The sequence below is a fragment of the Mizuhopecten yessoensis genome, unplaced genomic scaffold (assembly GCF_002113885.1).
Source record: "Mizuhopecten yessoensis strain PY_sf001 unplaced genomic scaffold, ASM211388v2 scaffold10903, whole genome shotgun sequence".
NCBI classification, from domain to species: Eukaryota; Metazoa; Mollusca; class Bivalvia; order Pectinida; family Pectinidae; genus Mizuhopecten; species Mizuhopecten yessoensis.
In genome coordinates, this window is record NW_018408779.1 from 59676 (window position 1) to 82223 (window position 22548).

Consider the following 22548-nt stretch of genomic DNA (forward strand, 5'->3'; position numbering starts at 1 on the left):
CTCCCCTACCAAGTTTCTCTGGAACTAAAGTTTAAATTTCAAAACATATTTTTTAAATGGGGTCCACATTGGATTTATGATTTAATCAAATATCGAAAGTTTGTCAATACCATCAGTCGTTTATCTCAACCTAGTGGAAGTTAAATTGGTCCACAATAACTTGAGTTTAAGTTTGAAATAGCTAGGGTTCTTGAAATAATGGTTGTACTGAGTTTGTCAAAAATATGGAAACTAAATACCAAAACATACCCTATTCTTTTTCTAAATCTTCAAAATCTACATCACAGCAGAAGATGATTTTGCTGCCAACAAACTGATGAAATGTGATGTTACAATACGATGTTCTATACAATTGTGATACAATATTTATGATTCTCATTTGGATATTTTGTCAGGCTAACAAGGTTCAATAGAAGGCTAGGTTCAACTCACCCACAAATCCAATCACACAAAGTGTTATAGAGATATCACAGTTTTTCATCTTTAGCTCCTGTCGCAGACCGTTGAAGAACCCGTTGAGGGCAAATTTAGAAGCTGAGTATGCTATGGTAAAAGGTTGAGCTATTTTTCCTGAAAAATAAAAAAAAATGAAATATGTATTCCTAATACTACCAACAAAACTTCTGAATTACCTCCCCTTACCTTAACGTCTATCTTTGTGAATTATTTTAAAACGTATTTTACTACGAAATAGCAAACATGAATAACTGATGGTACATGTAAAAGAATTCCAGGTTTTGCCCACCTGATCATGAAAGCTGTATAGTTAGAGGCAATTAACTATGATACAACCCTAAAATTCATCTACAGGGGTCCAAAACATACCATGTTCTTTCCACAAAAGAAATTTAGCACAAACGAATCATGCACTTTCTTTAACGTGAAAAACAGTCATGCTTTATTCCCAAAACATTTTCACAGCACTTTACCAAAGAAAAATGAAAATTATTTAATTACTGTCCAATACACTACATCTGTGTACCCACAACCATTACCCATGATCGACAACCATGTAACAGGACCAATCATCAAGGGGAGACAATCACCATGTACTGGACAACTCACCTGAGAGCGAGGATATGACGATAATATGTCCGTTGCTCTGTGTGAGTAAGGGGTGACAATTACCATGTACTAGACAACTCACCTGAGAGCAAGGACATGACGATAATATGTCCGTTGCTCTATGACAGTAAGATGTGGCAATCACAATGTACTGGACAACTCACCTGAGAGAGAGGATATGACGATAATATGTCCGTTGCTCTATGACAGTAAGATGTGGCAATCATCATGTACTGGACAACTCACGGACCAATCATCAAGGGGAGACCATCCCCATGTACTGGACAACTCACCTGAGAGCGAGGACATGACGATGATATGACCGTTGCTCTATGTCAGTAAGATGTGGCAATCACCATGTACTGGACAACTCACCTGAGAGCGAAGACATGACGATGATATGACCGTTGCTCTGTGTCAGTAAGGGGAGACAATCACCATGTATGAGACTACTCATCTGAGAGCGAGGACATGACGATAATATGTCCGTTGCTCTGTGTCAGTAAGGGGAGACAATCACCATGTATGAGACTACTCATCTGAGAGCGAGGAAATGACGATAATATGTCCGTTGCTCTGTGTCAGTAAGGGGAGACAATTACCATGTACTCGACAACTCACCTGAGAGCGAGGACATGACGATAATATGTCCGTTGCACTGTGTCAGTAAGGGGTGACAATTACCATGTACTAGACAACTCACCTGAGAGCGAGGATATGACAATTATATGTCTGTTGCACTGTGTCAGTAAGGGGAGACAATCACCATATACTGGACAACTCACCTGAGAGCGAGGACATGATGATTATATGTCCGTTGCTCTGTGTCAGTAAGGGGGGACAATTACCATGTACTGGACAACTCACCTGAGAGCGAAGATAGTTGCACTGTGTCACTAAGGGGTGACAATTACCATGTACTGGACAACTCACATGAGAGCGAGGACATGACGATAATATGTCTGTTGCCCTGTGTCACTAAGGGGTGACAATTACCATGTACTGGACAAGTCACGTGAGAGCGAAGACATGATGATAATATGTCCGTTGCTCTGTGTCAGTAAGGGGTGACAATCACCATGTACTGGACAACTCACCTGAGAGCGAGGACATGACGATGATATGACCGTTGCTCTATGTCAGTAAGATGTGGCAATCATCATGTACTGGACAACTCACCTGAGAGCGAAGACATGACTATAATATGTCCGTTGCTCTGTGTCAGTAAGGGGAGACAATTACCATGTACTCGACAACTCACCTGAGAGCGAGGACATGACGATAATATGTCTGTTGCACTGTGTCACTAAGGGGTGACAATCACCATGTACTGGACAACTCACCTGAGAGCGAGGATATGACAATTATATGTCCGTTGCTCTGTGTCAGTAAGGGGTGACAATTACCATGTACTGGACAACTCACCTGAGAGCGAGGACATGACGATAATATGTCCGTTGCACTGTGTCAGTAAGGGGTGACAATCACCATGTACTGGACAACTCACCTGAGAGCGAGGACATGACGATAATATGTCCGTTGCTCTGTGTCAGTAAGGGGTGACAATCACCATGTACTGGACAACTCACCTGAGAGCGAGGACATGACGATAATATGTCCGTTGCTCTGTGTCAGTAAGGGGTGACAATCACCATGTACTGGACAACTCACCTGAGAGCGAGGACATGACGATAATATGTCCGTTGCTCTGTGTCAGTAAGGGGTGACAATCACCATGTACTGGACAACTCACCTGAGAGCGAGGACATGACGATAATATGTCCGTTGCTCTGTGTCAGTAAGGGGTGACAATCACCATGTACTGGACAACTCACCTGAGAGCGAGGACATGACGATAATATGTCCGTTGCTCTGTGTCAGTAAGGGGTGACAATCACCATGTACTGGACAACTCACCTGAGAGCGAGGACATGACGATAATATGTCCGTTGCTCTGTGTCAGTAAGGGGTGACAATCACCATGTACTGGACAACTCACCTGAGAGCGAGGACATGACGATAATATGTCCGTTGCTCTGTGTCAGTAAGGGGTGACAATCACCATGTACTGGACAACTCACCTGAGAGCGAGGACATGACGATAATATGTCCGTTGCTCTGTGTCAGTAAGGGGTGACAATCACCATGTACTGGACAACTCACCTGAGAGCGAGGACATGACGATAATATGTCCGTTGCTCTGTGTCAGTAAGGGGTGACAATCACCATGTACTGGACAACTCACCTGAGAGCGAGGACATGACGATAATATGTCCGTTGCTCTGTGTCAGTAAGGGGTGACAATCACCATGTACTGGACAACTCACCTGAGAGCGAGGACATGACGATAATATGTCCGTTGCTCTGTGTCAGTAAGGGGTGACAATCACCATGTACTGGACAACTCACCTGAGAGCGAGGACATGACGATAATATGTCCGTTGCTCTGTGTCAGTAAGGGGTGACAATCACCATGTACTGGACAACTCACCTGAGAGCGAGGACATGACGATAATATGTCCGTTGCTCTGTGTCAGTAAGGGGTGACAATCACCATGTACTGGACAACTCACCTGAGAGCGAGGACATGACGATAATATGTCCGTTGCTCTGTGTCAGTAAGGGGTGACAATCACCATGTACTGGACAACTCACCTGAGAGCGAGGACATGACGATAATATGTCCGTTGCTCTGTGTCAGTAAGGGGTGACAATCACCATGTACTGGACAACTCACCTGAGAGCGAGGACATGACGATAATATGTCCGTTGCTCTGTGTCAGTAAGGGGTGACAATCACCATGTACTGGACAACTCACCTGAGAGCGAGGACATGACGATAATATGTCCGTTGCTCTGTGTCAGTAAGGGGTGACAATCACCATGTACTGGACAACTCACCTGAGAGCGAGGACATGACGATAATATGTCCGTTGCTCTGTGTCAGTAAGGGGTGACAATCACCATGTACTGGACAACTCACCTGAGAGCGAGGACATGACGATAATATGTCCGTTGCTCTGTGTCAGTAAGGGGTGACAATCACCATGTACTGGACAACTCACCTGAGAGCGAGGACATGACGATAATATGTCCGTTGCTCTGTGTCAGTAAGGGGTGACAATCACCATGTACTGGACAACTCACCTGAGAGCGAGGACATGACGATAATATGTCCGTTGCTCTGTGTCAGTAAGGGGTGACAATCACCATGTACTGGACAACTCACCTGAGAGCGAGGACATGACGATAATATGTCCGTTGCTCTGTGTCAGTAAGGGGTGACAATCACCATGTACTGGACAACTCACCTGAGAGCGAGGACATGACGATAATATGTCCGTTGCTCTGTGTCAGTAAGGGGTGACAATCACCATGTACTGGACAACTCACCTGAGAGCGAGGACATGACGATAATATGTCCGTTGCTCTGTGTCAGTAAGGGGTGACAATCACCATGTACTGGACAACTCACCTGAGAGCGAGGACATGACGATAATATGTCCGTTGCTCTGTGTCAGTAAGGGGTGACAATCACCATGTACTGGACAACTCACCTGAGAGCGAGGACATGACGATAATATGTCCGTTGCTCTGTGTCAGTAAGGGGTGACAATCACCATGTACTGGACAACTCACCTGAGAGCGAGGACATGACGATAATATGTCCGTTGCTCTGTGTCAGTAAGGGGTGACAATCACCATGTACTGGACAACTCACCTGAGAGCGAGGACATGACGATAATATGTCCGTTGCTCTGTGTCAGTAAGGGGTGACAATCACCATGTACTGGACAACTCACCTGAGAGCGAGGACATGACGATAATATGTCCGTTGCTCTGTGTCAGTAAGGGGTGACAATCACCATGTACTGGACAACTCACCTGAGAGCGAGGACATGACGATAATATGTCCGTTGCTCTGTGTCAGTAAGGGGTGACAATCACCATGTACTGGACAACTCACCTGAGAGCGAGGACATGACGATAATATGTCCGTTGCTCTGTGTCAGTAAGGGGTGACAATCACCATGTACTGGACAACTCACCTGAGAGCGAGGACATGACGATAATATGTCCGTTGCTCTGTGTCAGTAAGGGGTGACAATCACCATGTACTGGACAACTCACCTGAGAGCGAGGACATGACGATAATATGTCCGTTGCTCTGTGTCAGTAAGGGGTGACAATCACCATGTACTGGACAACTCACCTGAGAGCGAGGACATGACGATAATATGTCCGTTGCTCTGTGTCAGTAAGGGGTGACAATCACCATGTACTGGACAACTCACCTGAGAGCGAGGACATGACGATAATATGTCCGTTGCTCTGTGTCAGTAAGGGGTGACAATCACCATGTACTGGACAACTCACCTGAGAGCGAGGACATGACGATAATATGTCCGTTGCTCTGTGTCAGTAAGGGGTGACAATCACCATGTACTGGACAACTCACCTGAGAGCGAGGACATGACGATAATATGTCCGTTGCTCTGTGTCAGTAAGGGGTGACAATCACCATGTACTGGACAACTCACCTGAGAGCGAGGACATGACGATAATATGTCCGTTGCTCTGTGTCAGTAAGGGGTGACAATCACCATGTACTGGACAACTCACCTGAGAGCGAGGACATGACGATAATATGTCCGTTGCTCTGTGTCAGTAAGGGGTGACAATCACCATGTACTGGACAACTCACCTGAGAGCGAGGACATGACGATAATATGTCCGTTGCTCTGTGTCAGTAAGGGGTGACAATCACCATGTACTGGACAACTCACCTGAGAGCGAGGACATGACGATAATATGTCCGTTGCTCTGTGTCAGTAAGGGGTGACAATCACCATGTACTGGACAACTCACCTGAGAGCGAGGACATGACGATAATATGTCCGTTGCTCTGTGTCAGTAAGGGGTGACAATCACCATGTACTGGACAACTCACCTGAGAGCGAGGACATGACGATAATATGTCCGTTGCTCTGTGTCAGTAAGGGGTGACAATTACCATGTACTGGACAACTCACCTGAGAGCGAGGACATGACGATAATATGTACGTTGCTCTGTGTCAGTAAGGGCTGACAATTACCATGTACTGGACAACTCACCTGAGAGCGAGGACATGACGATAATATGTCCGTTGCTCTGTGTCAGTAAGGGGAGACAATCACCATGTATGAGACAACTCACCTGAGAGCGAGGACATGACGATAATATGTCCGTTGCTCTGTGTCAGTAAAGGAAGCGCATGTGATGTCAGGTGGACATATGCCTTAAAGTTGACATCAAACAGCTTGTCTAGGTGTGTGAGGTTCTCGGTACTGCCGACCCAGAGACCTAAAGGGGCACTAATGATGTGGTTCAGAACTAGATAATCCAGTCCTCCGAGGCGAGCCCGCACCTCCTGTTCATGGTAAAACATATATAAGGTCACTTCAACTCTCTTATCCTACCGTTACAACAAGATCTCATACATTTGTGATTTAAAAATCTCATTTTATACAAAGAAAACAAATTTACAGAATTTATCAATGTTGTAGTCATGCCAGTATCAGTGATACTGGGATAATACTGGGATATTTAGCTCATTCACCCCTGACATTTCATAATGAACTATTCCAATTTTTGAACTGGAAGAGTTAAAATGTGTCTTCAGGGGTGAATGAGTTAAGGTTCATTCAAAGTTCTACCCTGCACAAACTTGTTATAATAAAGACCTAGAGCACAATACCATCATCATACTGAATAGCTTGTAATAATTGTGGGAGATTTCTCTGTATTTGTGGTCACCAAAGATAGCACAAAATTAACTACCAAGCGATTTTTAATACCCTGAATACATGTAAATATATTCAGGTACAATGGAAAAATCTGTCTACCTGCTTACTATTGAATGGTGAAGATAGTTAAATATCACAGTTTACTTTATTTTTACAAAACACCTGAATACAAAAGTATCTTAGTCAGTGTCATTACTTAGCTATGTTGCACAACATTGAATCCTCTAGTTCTAATTGTGAAAACTGTGAAATATTAGCCCAACGAAAAATAAACACTTAAATTTTTCAAGGGAAATGAGCAGCCACTGTACCTTTACCTGGTATACCAGTACAAGTTACTTTAAGGGTTTTCTGACTTTGGTACATACATTCATGACTCGATCTGTGTCCGTCAGGTTGGACATATCCGCTGGGATGTAATCAAAGATGGCCGACTTATCTCCCAGTTCACGACACCGAGCTACAACCTGAGGAATAAAAAGGAGATATCTATGTATATAAGTCTGGGTCATGCTATAATTCTAGGTTATGATTTTCACTGATAAATTTATTTCTGTGGACAGTATCTTTGTATGACATTAGATGTTGAAAGGAAAGAGAACTCTAAACAAACCTGCTGTAGTCGGTTCTCCCTGCGGGCCGTAACAATGACACTGGCCCCCATACGCGCGAAGTGGTAAGCCATCTGTTCCCCGATCCCTCCGGATCCTCCTGTGATAAGCACTCGTTTCCCTTGTACAACATCTGTAAAACAATCATGCACACTTTAATTTACAGGTGTACCTTATAATGTAACAGGTATCTCCTGTCCGAAAAGGTCAGTTCCACCAACGGAAACCAGAAAAATGGTTTTGTGAATGGTTGGTTAGATTTAATTAATTGCTGACAAATTCAAGGTCACACAAATTTGATTTTGGTTAAAAACTGACAAGTTCAGGTGTATCATTCTGTCATGTATCCTTTTGTGTTGTTTTAATTTTGAAATCAGACTCAGGTTTTATTTAGATTTATTATACATGTAACCACCCAGCATTGCAATCCTGGGGTTATAACGTTGTCATATATTGAATTATTTGTGGCAATTATTTGGTGGTGAAATGTAGAATCAACTATCAAAGTAAAAAATATCTGAGGCACAAACATTTTGGTATTATTACCAAACAACAAGTATTTTTAAGTCAAAAAGCATAAAAATTTCAGCCTATTTTGTAATGTATTAACAAAGAGAATTAATAAATGCAGAATTCTGAAAAAAAACAGCAGCACATCTGTGTATCCTGACAATATACGACAAATATGTTTCAAGTATTGTCTTACGTTTTTGTTTGTGTGATATTTCTAAATCTGACTATTTTGTATGACCGTATATTGACCCCCTAATTAAGATGTATGTGTTGAAGGTCAATTAATTATCCTATATTACTATAATTATGTTTTAGTTTTATTTCAACTAACATTAAAAGTCTGCCATTTATCTTGTTAACTCATTCACCTCTGCATTTCATAATGAACTAATCCAATCTTTGAATCAGAAGAGTTCAAAAAGACAGTTTTTTTTTACTTTTATAATGTACTTCAAGGGGACTAACTCTTTGTTTCTAAAGCCATAACATTTAGGTGAAGGGAGGTAACTCTTCCTGACTTATTAGCTGTACCTGGATTGAAGTCGTCGATGAGCCAGTAGCCTACTATTACACCAAGGAGAACAGCCAAGACCTTCTTCCACATAGCAGCCAGCCAGCGTGGAGCCTACAACACCAGCATCTTACAATAACTGACATGTTGGATAGAACTAGTCTACCTAGTGGTGAATAATTAGCTCCTCTAAAAACACACCAATTAAAAATCAAATCATCACAAACATACAAAATACAGTCAGAAGCTCACTAAATTGAAAAATTCTTAGAAGACTCGTTTCATAAATCTCATATGAAATGGAAACTCATGTCAGATCCTATATATATAAAATAATTATTTTTAGAAACATTTACAGATATGAAATCTTATAGCAAGTTTCATAAACTTACATTACAATTTTACAGTAGAGAAGTATTAAAAACTCCAAAATTATTGTTATTTAAATTTAACATTATATATATCTGTTAAGGGCATTAAATGTTTACCATTAACAACAATAAAGTAAGATTTAACTCGAAGTGGGAGCTTTGTGAATGTCCTGAGATGGTCAGAGACACCAATGGTTTCTATACAGGACAATGTGGAAGATATGTTAACGAAACCAGTGTACTATCTAAATTGATTGTAATGTCAACAGGACTAAGTCTAAAAAGTAGATGAATTGTTGCTAAATACACGGTACTTCATTGGGATACCTTCATCAATGTAGGATGGTACTTGATGTCATGGATAAAGGTAAAATTGGATGCAGTGACCTTATTTTGGTAAACAATGATTTATGTCAATGATTTATGTACATAACAAGTTTGATCTCCCTAAAATCGGGGCCAACAAGAGTGATTAACATAAGTTGAAATAACTTGTTTCATAATTAATGAAAGAAAAATAAAGTTTATATATATCAATATTCTTACTTGAATCAGTTGGAGAGACAAGGCCCAGAAACTTAAGCTCAGTCATTGAGTTCAAGTTCAAAATTTGGGAATTTTGTTAAGTGACACAACTCCCCTACTGATGTACAGAAATGATGAAACAGTGGCGGAGACATGCTCAGGAAACTGGGAGGATAGACGTATACACACACATACTGGCAAGGCAAAAATTACCTCGCCTTGACCTCGTTCAAACAGGATTATTACTATTGTTTAGAAATTAGCATTGATACAAAAACAAGAGGCCCAGAGGACCTGTATCGCTCACCTGTTTCTTTTGTTACATGAAACTGACATATAGCTAACTTCAGACTAAATACGGTAACTAGAACACAAGACATTTTAACATCTCTTAAACGGTTCTTAAGATACTGTTGTTTGAAATTTGAAATTTGAATTTGAAATCTTCTTAACCACGTTGACCTTTGACCCCCGACTAGCACTTAAAGTTGACATTTGACCTCATTACTGTAATAACAAAAGTGATCCACACTGCTGGTCTACATAACATACCCAAGTATCATGACTGCATGTAGTCCAAAAGGTTCTAAGGATATTGTTGTTTGAAGTTTTTAACATATTTGACCCCTGTGACCTTGAAACTAGGTCAAGGTCATTTTAATGAGGAAACTTTATAGCATTCCATCCCAGGTACCTACTGGCCAAATATCCTGACCCTAGGTCTTCCAGTTCTTCAGAAAAAGTTGTTCAAAAGAAAAGTTGACGGACGAAGGAGGCTGCAGTGCAGCATAAGCTCACCTGGCCTTTGAGCCAGGTGAGCTAAAAATTGAGTTACTGATACTTGAGTCATATGATGTAAATCATCATTTGGGCAAACAATGATTGACACACACACACTACAAATGTAATGGTGTTCATTATGTACTGAACAAATGCTTACAAAATAAGGACACAAACATTATCTATCATCAAGTATCTGTATGAACACCATATTTCTGATCTCAAATCTTCGAGATTACATACAGTGACACAAATCGGAATAAATGTGAGAGTGTACACTATAACCCTAAGCTCAAAGTCAGCATGCTGTATCATGGCTAAAAAGTCTCAAAAAGCTATGTTTTTCCTGTCTTATCTCAGAGACCAGTAGTGATAAGAATTTGAATACTGTGGTAGAAACAGGGGCTTTCTGTTTCCTGAAATAAGTCTCCCTTTGGGCCACCGCACTGGTTGTAAACTTGTGGTAAACACTGCAGACTCAGATCTAATATTCTTTTGTTCAGAAAACTGAAAGCAGTTCATCAACACCATCCTCTAAATCCCCTTGGAAGGATAAACACTAGGTTATGTATAGTCAGGGGTAGAGGCACTCTTACCTGAAACAAGGATAAACACTAGGTTAGGTATTGAGTCAGGGGTAGAGGCACTTTTTTTCCTGAAGCAAGGATAAACACTAGGTTAGGTATAGAGTCAGGGGTAGAGGCACTTTTACCTGAAACAAGGATAAACACTAGGTTAGGTATAGAGTCAGGGGTAGAGGCACCCTTACCTGAAACAAGGATAAACACTAGGTTAGGTATAGAGTCAGGGGTAGAGGCACCCTTACCTGAAACAAGGATAAACACTAGGTTAGGTATAGAGTCCGGGGTAGAGGCACTTTTTACTTGAAACAAGAGGAGACATTAACTATTAAAAGATTTGTTCCTCATTTGGGCATGTCAAAAACTTTTGTTTTAACTGAAATGTATTACATCATTTGAGGCTCAATGGAAGTTTAACTTAAATTACTAAAACCTGTCTGTAAAATAGTTTATATATCTCATTATAAATTATACAAGAAATATATTTGTGTAACAGACAAAAGAAATGCTCATCAAGACTGGGATTCAAAGCCTGAACCCTCCAAACTCTAGACAGATGCTCTAACCTATTGCACTACCTGGGCACCAGAAATTGACCCAATTCCAATCTTCTACATTCCTCCCTCCTTTAATTAAGTTTTCAACTCTGAAGATACACAGAACCTTATTCCACCTATGTGATGTTTATTTTGTATTTTGTTGGGCATTAAATGTAACAGGAGAGAGAAAATACACAGCAAAATTCTGATTGGAACCAGGGTCACTGCGAACTCTAGACAGACGCTCTAACAAATTGAGCTACCTGGTCGCTGGCTACCAACCCTATCAAGTTCTGTTACATTCTTCCCTCCTTTAAAGAAGTCTTCCACCCCAAAGACACAGGAGACCCTATACCACCTTCCCTGGAAAGCAAATGGGACTTTTCAAGTGTGGATTCTCCAATAAAAATACCCTTTAGTGTTATTTCTCAATACATACTATTGTATAATTCACCACCTCTCGAGGGGGAAGTTAGGTAACAAAGTTCACAATTCTGATAAAGCACCTATATCTAAGAAGGGTATTAAGTCATTCACCCCTAAAGACACATTTGAACCCTTCCAATTCAAAGGTTGGAACAGTTCATTATGAAATTCCAGGGGTGAATTAGTTAACTTGTAGAATTTCTGTGTAAGATGCATGACTTCGTCTTTGTGATCTTTCGGCGCTGCCTGTCATTGTCTACTTTTCACTTTGTCGGCCGACAGTATATATATTTTTTACTACAATGTGAGCTTATCATGTAAGTGCAGCGATATTAAGACAGGAAAGTCCTTGTTGAACTTACATAGAACTTACATAGTACCATTCTTCACGTACTTGTTAAGTGGATTAAGTACCTCCTTGTAATAATTTCACTCAGACAAAGCTGGTATACAAATCAGTTTTGCAGGATGGTACGTATCACAGGGTCTTCAGAAGTGTCTGTATTAACATAGAAACGTATTACGGGACAGCTTACAAAGGGTACATTAGGATTACTACCCCACTAATCCCTTTGTCCCACTATCCTCAGCTGATCCCACTAACCCATGTGTCTACTGGCAAGCTAAGGTATAGTTGGTAACACTACATCAGTTGTAATCCTGAAGACAAGTTCCAATCAGAGGTATTTGTACTTGGCTATCCCATCTATATAGAAGATAAAGCGACCTTATAGAGTTTTTCTGGCTTACAGTAAATTCACCTGTCAAGTTTTTAAAAAGCTTTGTCACCCATAAATGTGACACTCATTTTGATGCTGTGTTTGTATAATTCCTGTCATTAATATTGATAAAGTGCAGGCTTGGTAATGTAAAGGATCCGGATTTGGCACAGTTTTTCTTTCTTTTTTTTCCTTTCTATTATTCAAAACATTCAAATTTCGAAATTTCTACTATTCTGTAAAATGCATGGCAACATGTGATTTTTGTGAAATATTTCTTTTTGAAAGGCTGTTTAATGACTATGTGACAATTATAGTGACAGTGATGATAATGCTGGTACCCTAAACCTTAATCTGGTTTCCCCACTCTGCTACCAGTGGTTTTGGGAATAGATGTGCTTTTATCGTTTTATAATAGTCTCCGTATTATCCGGCTGTCTTTAAACCAGCCCCTTGTGTAAGGTACAAACTTGGTCGCAATGCGAACCTTTTTCTACAGAAAGTCTCATTTCATTAATAATGGCAGTCAAATGAGTTTCATCTTTTCATTTTTTTTAAAATGCAGATCAGAGCGTGTTCTATTTATTGATGGAAACATTTATGTGAACAAATTCATAAAGATTGGTATCAAACAAAATTTCCATTTTACTTTATTAAAAAAATCTTTAATGTACATTACATTACGACTTTTAAATCATTCCCTGTACCTATTTTATGTAGATGTGGGAATTTAACAAGTACATGCATTTATATTTAACTACGAATGTCGAATGTCGGTGGGTTATCAAGATTTAAATATAATTTGCCCCATCATAGCTGTTAACAGTTATCAGCCTGGCGTCCCCAACCAGAAAATTAGACTGAATTATCATAATGTATAACGATAAAACCTACATAAAGTTACACAAAGCGTGCACTTGTTTAAAGGAAAATGCTGATATACTGGGTAGAGAGAAAGGGGACACTTGTTGGTGGGGAAACGTGTGTACTTAATGGTACAAAAGAAAAACAGTATGCTTGTTCAGGGGAACTAATATAGGGCCTCACACAACAGATCTAGACATACTTGTCCAAGGCTAGCACCAGTTTCAAATGAACAAGAGGCCCATGGGCCTTAACGGTCACCTGAGTCTATAGTATTTATTTTTGTTGTTGAAATATGTACCAATTTGAGTAAAAAATAGTATAATGTTAACTTAACTTTGTCAGGACCATGAGCTGATCATTCCTAGACCAATTTTAAGTGAGATCGGCCTATTAGAACTTAGTAGCAAAATAGCGGCCATGGCAGCCAAATTGTATTTCTGATTGACCCGAAAAATAACAACACTTTGTCAGGACCATGATTCGATCATTCCTACAAAGTTTCAGTTCAATCGGCCAAGTAGATCTTTACTTTAAGTTTGAAATAGTTTACCAAAATGGCAGCTGTGGTGGCCATATTGGATTTCTGATCGACCTGAAAAATAACAACACTTTGTCAGGACCATGAGTCAATCATTCCTACAAAGTTTCAGTTCAATCGGCCTAGCAGAACTTGACTTTAAGTTTGAAATATGTTTTCAAAATGGTGGCCGTGGCGGCCATATTGGATTTATGATTGACCTGAAAAATAACAACACTTTGTCAGGACCATGAGGCGATCATTCCTACCAACTTTCAGTTCAATCGGCCCAGCAGAACTTGACTTTAAGTTTGAAATGTAAAATGTTAACGGACGACGGACGACGGACGACGACGGACGACGCGGACGACGACGGACGAAAACGGATAGCAATAGGTCACTTGAGCTAAAGCTCAGGTGACCTAAAAAGGACATGCACTTTCACTCAAATATTTTAAATTTGTATAAAATTTCCCTAAGTTTGGATGTCAAGGACCCAAAATATCACTACAGGCAGTAGTGAATTTCAATTATGAAATTTGAGAGATTATAAGAGGATTGTAAAGAGTATTTCCTACAATAATAATCATTCCTATTATTGAAGACAGTTCTTTTCACTATAGTTTACAAAGTATTTTTAAATTAATCATAATTTGTCTAAATTGGGGAATAACTTAACCAGGACATTTTTTGTGTATGATTTGGTCTTACTCCAGGCACATCAGAAGGTAACAATATTTTTGTTGTAATTGATATGGTAAACAATCTATTGTACCTATCTCTAGTTACCTGTGAACATATATATATATTTAATCTCCTTTTTACCTCAACTTGAAACAGGATCAGTGTCTCTAGTACAGACAAGTGTAGAGTCATCTTACTAAATATCAAATACAGGATATATTACCATAAATGACTAAATAGCATGCCTGTCATAACCTCAAAAGTCTCTAAATAATTAGGTTTGTTTGTGGTTTAGGTCGCATCAACTTCTATGGTCATTGAAGGACAAGCCAGATTGTGGTTGTCGACGAAAACGGGAGCACTTGGAAAAAATTCACGGACCTCCAACCAGTACCTGGTGACTGCCACGCCTCGAACCCATGACCTAGTGGTGGGCTAGAGATCTATACGGTCAAACACCTTAACCAATCTGCCACCTCACTAATACACATTTGTAGTAGAGGATGTGCGTATGTAACATAATTACATCAAGGATCATGAGTTCGTCACAACATGGCACTTACAAATTTCCAGGTTCTTGTAATATATTAGATGTTTACAACGTATTGCTGATATCAATTATAGTATACTTTTATTAAAGTAGAATGACTCAATTAAGGGGGGCATAACTCTCTTAATATCACAGGAAACAAAGTATCCATGCCACAGCTGGTAATAAGCCCACCTAAGTCTATTGCAGTATGACAGAAGAGTAAGAATTGTCCTGTTATTAGCCCGCCACTCTTATGTAGAGTCCTGAGATGAAGTGTTGGCCCCCTGGGCTTATTGCAGGATAAATACGGTAGTGGACCCTCCTCAGTTTTTCTTAAAATTCTGTTGTTGTGTGTTAACAAGTCAATGATTTTTTCTTCTACTTCATTATAATGATAATTCAAAATTGAGTCCACACTCAGAGGGGATTATTTTTAGTTAAAATATGGTATGGTGATTGTATAATTATGTCAAAGTGAATAGGATGAACTCTTCTCTGCTCGGTGCTTCAAAGCCTATCTAATGTGGAAACTGATTTAATCTCAGATATCATATCTCTGGGGACTAATATGATGTCGATTTGGCCTCATTAGGTTGTGCAATGACCGGAGAAAGCATCTCGCTCAGCAAGGTCTGGTGCACTGGTGATCCCTCCGGCACTAATACGTTCACACTTGTTATACAGATATTCTGTCCTCAAGTCTTTACAACAATACTTCAAAATTACAAAAGGTCTTCATGCTGAGATTCAAAACTCTAGTTAGGCCATAATAAATTAATTGCTAGATTCTCATCCATTTTTTTATTTTAAATTTGGGCGGGGTGGGGGGGGCAAATTTTATTTTTTATTTTTTATTTTTCCTAGAATTTGAAATGGTTGCAAATGTGTTAAAATAGTGCAATAAAGGCGCATGTTTAGTGTACATTTGTCTTTATTTTTTGTTTATAACAACTTCGAGTATGCAGTATACACATTGAACACCATTTCACTGTTCAGTACACATATATATCTGTACTAACTTTTGGTATAAATACACCACACCACATTACTTTTACACATTAATTATCGTCCTCTTTTAATTACAGTGACCTTGCCATTGGCCAAACAGTTCTGGCATATGGGGTAGTTTTCCTCAGATGTAGCCACATTGTCATCTGTGCCACAATGGAAGCATAATGCTTCGAAACCAGCAGAATATCAGTGTTTGATTAATAAGAACCTATTAAAATATTTAAACATATGACACCCGTGATCTTGAATGACGAACAAGGACATTAGGTTGAACAGAATTTATAGTCTTCCAACCCATCATGCTTCTAGCAATATATTATTACCCTGGACTTTTTGGTTATACAGAACAAGTCATTTAAAGATTTAAACACATATTGACCACTGTGACCTTGAATATGGAAAAAAAGCCATTTATTTAAACAAACTCAGTAGCCCTTCATCCTAGCATGTTATTGGCCAAATATCATTAATCTAGGCCTCTTGGTTATTCAGAAGAAGTTGTTTAAAGGTTTTATACATATTTGACCCCTGCGATCTTGAAAATGGATGAAGGTCATTTATTTAAACAAACTTTGTAGCCCTTTATCCCAGCAAGTTACTGGCCAAATATCATCACCCTAGGCCTCTCAGTTATTCAGAAGAAGTTTTTTAAAGGTTTTAAACATATTTTACCCCAGTGACCTTGAATATAAATCAAGGTCATTTATTAGAACAAACTTGGTAGCCTGCCATTTCAGCATGTTACTGGACAAATATCTTTATCCTATGCCTTTTGGTTATTCAGATGAAGTCGGTCAAAGATTTTAACATATTTGACCCCTGTGACCTTGAAAATAGATGAAGGTCATTCATTTGAACAAACTCAGTAGCCCTCCATCCCAGCATGCTACAGGCAAAATATCATCATCCTAGGACTTTCGGTTACTGAGAAGAAGTTGTTTAAAGTAAAAAGTTGACGCCAGACAGACAGACGCCGCACCATGGCATAAGCTCACTTGCCCTTCGGGCAGGTGAACTAAAAATGATGTATCTATACAACCTGAAAATCAAAAAAATTCTAGCACTCTAAGTATTATAATTATAGTTTCAAATTATAGAGATGATACAGAAATTTCAATACAAATTATATTAAAGAAAATTTATACAATTAACAGAAAACTAATATATTCTTATTTAAGAAAATCTGATAACTCTCAAACAAAGATACCACACCACCATAAACCAATTAATTTAGTAACAATTTCCTTTACAGTTACATCTTAGTGATAATTAATTTACCCTAAAAACTCATTATACAAATATTATTTTCATAATGACATCTTGTTTCGGACCAAAATCTGCTAACATATGAATTTGCTTAAGTGATGTCATTAAATCTGTTGAAGGATTCTAAAATAATAAACAGGAACTCAAGGTATTCTCATATTAACGTTTGGGCACACAGGTTTGGTACAGACAAGTAAATCAAGTAACACAGTATAGTCACCAACTCAGACAGAAATAATTTCAACAATATTTTGTTTCTAGAGATATATAATAATATTAAAGAGCATTTAAAAAAAAAAATATAGATAAAAGGTATTTCTTTTAAATATTTACAGTACTGTACTGCTATCATGTAACAGTATCTGAAATCTATAGTACATACAAGTATACAGGGACAAAAACCGTCTGTCACCAACACTTTATCTCATCAAAAACAAGATTCCTACAGTGTATGTAACACTGCTACTGGGATAACAAAGTATGAACATGGCTGTCTATCAACACGTTAACACGAACAATAGGGGGCGCCACAGCACAACTCACAGTCGAATAGTCAGTCACAGGACAAATGTTTGATCTGAGGACCATGAAATTATTATCATTGAAGAAAGCATCAATCAACCAAATATTAAAATATACTTATATGCCTGAATGTTTAGGTGTAATTAGAGCAAGCTAATGGAGTGTAGGTTACTGAAAGCCATTTTAGGGTTTAGTACAACATAAGTAAAGACCCAGCTAAAAGTGCAGCATTATAAATATATATACAAAACCAATAAAAGTCCACATATTAATTTTAATAACAGCATTTTAATAATTTCATAAACAACTTGTTAAAAATATCAAACAAGGGTATTAAAAATGTCAACAACAACATGTTAACAACATGTTTTACATGGAGGCACGGAAGTCTAGTGGTAGGACACCAGGCTTGTGACCAAAGGGTTGTGAGGCACGGTAGTCTAGTGGTAGGACACCGGGCCGTGACCGAAGGGTTGTGAGGCACGGTAGTCTAGTGGTAGGACACTGGCCATGACCGAAGGGTTGTGATGCATGGTAGTCTAGTGGTAGGACGCCGGGCCGTGACTGAAGGGTTTTGAGGCACGGTAGTCTAGTGGTAGGACACCGGGCCGTGACCGAAGGGTTGTGAGGCATGGTAGTCTAGTGGTAGGACGCCGGGCCATGACCGAAGGGTTGTGAGGCACGGTATTCTAGTGGTAGGACGCCGGGCCGTGACCGAAGGGTTGTGAGGCATGGTAGTCTAGTGGTAGGACGCCGGGCCGTGACCGAAGGGTTTTGAGGCACGGTAGTCTAGGGGTAGGACGCCGGGCCATGACCGAAGGGTTGTGAGGCGCGGTCGTCTAGTGGTAGGACGCCGGGCCATGACCGAAGGGTTGTGAGGCACGGTAGTGTAGTGGTAGGATGCCGGGCCGTGACAGAAGGGTTGCAGGTTCGACACTGTGTTGTTTATTTGAGCAAGAAACTTTACTCCGCTTGTTCCAGTCTACTAAGCTGTAAATGAGTACGGGCTTGGGTAGTGCTAGAATTGTTGAATGCTACCTGTGAGTGCCAAAATGGCAACACTGGCTGTAATTTGCTCCCCTGGGAGTTGAGAAAGATGTTGGCTGGCTGCAGAGGCCCTATAACCACGGATAATAATTTGTGAACCACTTTGAGACGACCTATGAACTAGGTTGTGATAAAGTGGTAAGAATCTCCAATTATTATTATTATTATTTAAAATCTTGAGTTATATCGGATACCTTCATGATACAAACCATATTAAGGAAGCTGAATAGAAATATATGTCAACAAATTCATCCTAATTAAATGATGACTTTCCATTACATGACTGATGCATCATATTACAAACTACATATCAAGACTGACCCTTAAATGTTTTACAGGGAGCTGTTTGGAAATCCTCATTCAACATGTAATTTAACACCAAGCTGCAAACAGGGACATAATAATAACAAGGCAAATTTGAGACATATTCAAGTAAGCAACAGCTAAAAGATCCCCACATCTCCATGTCATGTAAATAGATAATAAATCCAAGCAATTTGTATACAGAGCTGAGTTCATTTATCTCCCTTTGCCAATTTAAAGTAAATGGTAAAACAGATGTTAGTAAAACACCACACTCAACACATTATAACAGGTATGCTGAACAGCTAAAACATCTTAGCATCTTCACCTGATGTACTTAATTCCTATAAAACCCTGAATATAAATCAAGCTCTGCATAATTAGAGCTGAGTTATCACCCCTTGCCAAGTTAAGATCAATGGCTAAACAGATGTAAGTAAGTTTAAGTTTAACACAGCATAATAGGTAAGCAACAGCTACACCATCCCCACATCTCCTTGTGATGTAATTAGCTCCTGCGATGCCAGGTATTTCAATCAAAGCACTACACAATATCAAAATGGAGTTACCTCCCTTGTTTACTTCGGGTTAATGAGTACATGCATGTGTTAATACAGTCACACAGACAATTACGTACTCACCTGGAGTGGCGGGACTTTAGCAGGGTTGGGACTTTCAAACGAGGGTGATAGCACACAGGAATTTTTAAATGTCTCTGTCATGTTTGTACAGTAAACATGGACTGTATCTGAAGGTACAAAAGGTAGAATGGTCCTGTAAATACACCTTTACAATATAGATATACTCCAATCTGCATGTGTATAATAATCTGTGTATAATATACTCCAATCTGTGTATAATATATTCCAATCTGTGTATAGTATACACCAATCTGTGTATAATTTACTCCAATTTCTGTATAGTATATACCAATCTGTGTATAATATACTCCAACCAGTGTATAATATACTCCAACCAGTGTATAATATACTCCAACCAGTGTATAATATACTCCAACCAGTGTATAATATACTCCAATCTGCATGTGTATAATATTCTGTGTATAATATACTCCAACCTGTGTATAATATACTCCAACCTGTGTATAATATACTCCAACCTGTCTATAATATCCCCCGATCTGTGTATAATATACTCCAATCTGTGTAGAATATACTCCAATCTGTGTATAATATACACCAATTTTTGTATAGTATACACCTATCTGTGTATAGTATACTCCAATCTGTGTATAGTATACACCAATCTGTGTATAGTATACGCCAATCTGTGTATAGTATACACCAATCTGTGTATAGTATACACCAATCTGTGTATTATAGTATACTCCAATCTGTGTATAGTATACACCAATCTGTGTATAGTATACTCCAATCTGTGTATAGTATACACCAATTTCTGTATAGTATATACCAATCTGTGTATAGTATACTCNGTGTATAATATACTCCAATCTGTGTATAATATACTCCAATCTGTGTATAATATACTCCAATCTGTGTATAATATACTCCAATCTGTGTATAATATACACCAATTTTTGTATAGTATACACCTATCTGTGTATAGTATACTCCAATCTGTGTATAGTATACACCAATCTGTGTATAGTATACACCAATCTGTGTATAGTATACTCCAATCTGTGTATAGTATACACCAATCTGTGTATAGTATACTCCAATTTTTGTATAATATACTCCAAGGCCTGTATCCTTAAAACATTTGCTTAGTCCCAAAACCATTGATGAATTACACTTTAAAAATGATAAAATATCTGTTATATAGTTCACTGAATCTCCTGTTTGGTCAGGACGCCCACTCAACGCCACCTTCATAGAGGTCCTTTACCTCGATCCTGATCTTGTCACATCAACACTGCATGAATACTACTACATTTTCTCATTTTGTCGACGATGTCCACTCATTAAAGGCTATCATAGAGATGACAAAACTCTTGACTTGTGCATCAAAATCTCCAGCAATAAATACAGATTAAACATTATCATATGTACAATATACAGCGTCATTTTTCTGCTCCATAGGTTACCAAATCCTACATATATAAAAACTTAAATCCCCTTGGTCCAGGGATGCTCCATAGGTTACCAAATCCTACATATATAAAAACTTAAATCCCCTTGGTCCAGGGATGCTCCATAGCAATGTACTGGGTTCACATTTTTATGCACAAACAAATCAGTAGTCTTTAACATAAATCAACCCCCATTTCTTTTAATGAGCCCTGCTCCTCTGCCCCTAAGAAACCCTTTTTCATATACACAACACTGACCCCCTTGTCCTAAAATTCCTTTAGCACCATGGTGATCAATGGCAAACATGTTATGCAAAGAAACTAATATTTAAATATATGTAGCAAAGATTTTAAATTTTCATTAATTTCAATTATATTTTTTTGAATTTTATATTTATAATATTTACTTGAAAAGGTTTCTTTGTATCTGAATAAATTCCCCTTTTCAGCAAAATGGTAGATTCCTCCTAAAACCTGGATAATTTCCTGCCTGTGTGCTGTATTCACAAACTCTCAATATACTTTTTCTGTAGGGTTTTTCATTTAAGTTTTTAGAAAACAAGAAAAATATACATGTTGAAGAAAATCAATTCATAAATCGCATGAAAACACCTGAAGGTTTTATCTCGTGATCTAAAGCTCCCAGCAGGGATATTGTCAATATCTGCAAACTTATAGATAAGTTTTACTTTTAAATGCTTCACATTCTTACAACAATGATATATAATGTGTGTTCTTGTTACCTGAAACTTGCTAAAGGTTTAAATGAGATAGTTTGTCTTCAAAATGAAAAACAATCTAGTTTTTGTACAAATTCTTCAAACAAACAACTGTCATGAACATTATATAATTATAATGTCACATGTTCTTTCTCTGTAAATTAACAATACAGGTTTGGGTCAATATGTAAAAATACAGAAACGATACCATGGGACACGTACAGACTGTTATTGGAGTAAAGCGACCACAGAACTATTGGAAACTAGCTGTATACAGCTATAACTAAAAGTAACTAAACTGGTCACAGCTATAACTAATAGTAACTAAAATGGTCACAGCTATAACAAATAGTATTTAAACTGGTTACAGCTATAACTAATAGTAACTAAAATGGTCACAGCTATAACTAATAGTAACTCAAATAGTCACAGCTATAACTAAAAGTAACTAAACTGGTCACAGCTATAACTAAAAGTAACTAAAATGGTCACAGCTATAACTAATAGTAACTAAACTGGTCACAGCTATAACTGAATAGTAACTAAAATGGTCACAGCTATAACTAATAGTAACTAAACTGGTCACAGCTATAACT

General features: G+C 38.7%; 1 protein-coding gene across 6 annotated transcripts in view; it reads right to left on the reverse strand.

Moving 5' to 3' along the window:
• Positions 1–22548, reverse strand: part of LOC110463419 (hydroxysteroid 11-beta-dehydrogenase 1-like protein) — a 114499-nt gene that overhangs the window by 14547 nt on the left and 77404 nt on the right. For 3 of the 6 annotated variants that reach the window (XM_021518003.1, XM_021518002.1, XM_021518004.1), the window contains exons 2-7: positions 19819–19925; positions 8508–8601; positions 7466–7596; positions 7221–7319; positions 6263–6476; positions 433–570 (exon numbers count right to left, since the gene is read on the reverse strand). In XM_021518003.1, the coding sequence (XP_021373678.1) occupies positions 433–570; positions 6263–6476; positions 7221–7319; positions 7466–7596; positions 8508–8601; positions 19819–19899 (757 nt within the window). In that variant the 5' untranslated portion in view covers positions 19900–19925. Of the gene's footprint in view, positions 1–432; positions 571–6262; positions 6477–7220; positions 7320–7465; positions 7597–8507; positions 8602–10759; positions 10795–19818; positions 19926–22548 lie in introns of those variants that run through there. The other 3 variants (XM_021518005.1, XM_021518006.1, XM_021518007.1) reach the window with 2 other exon arrangements.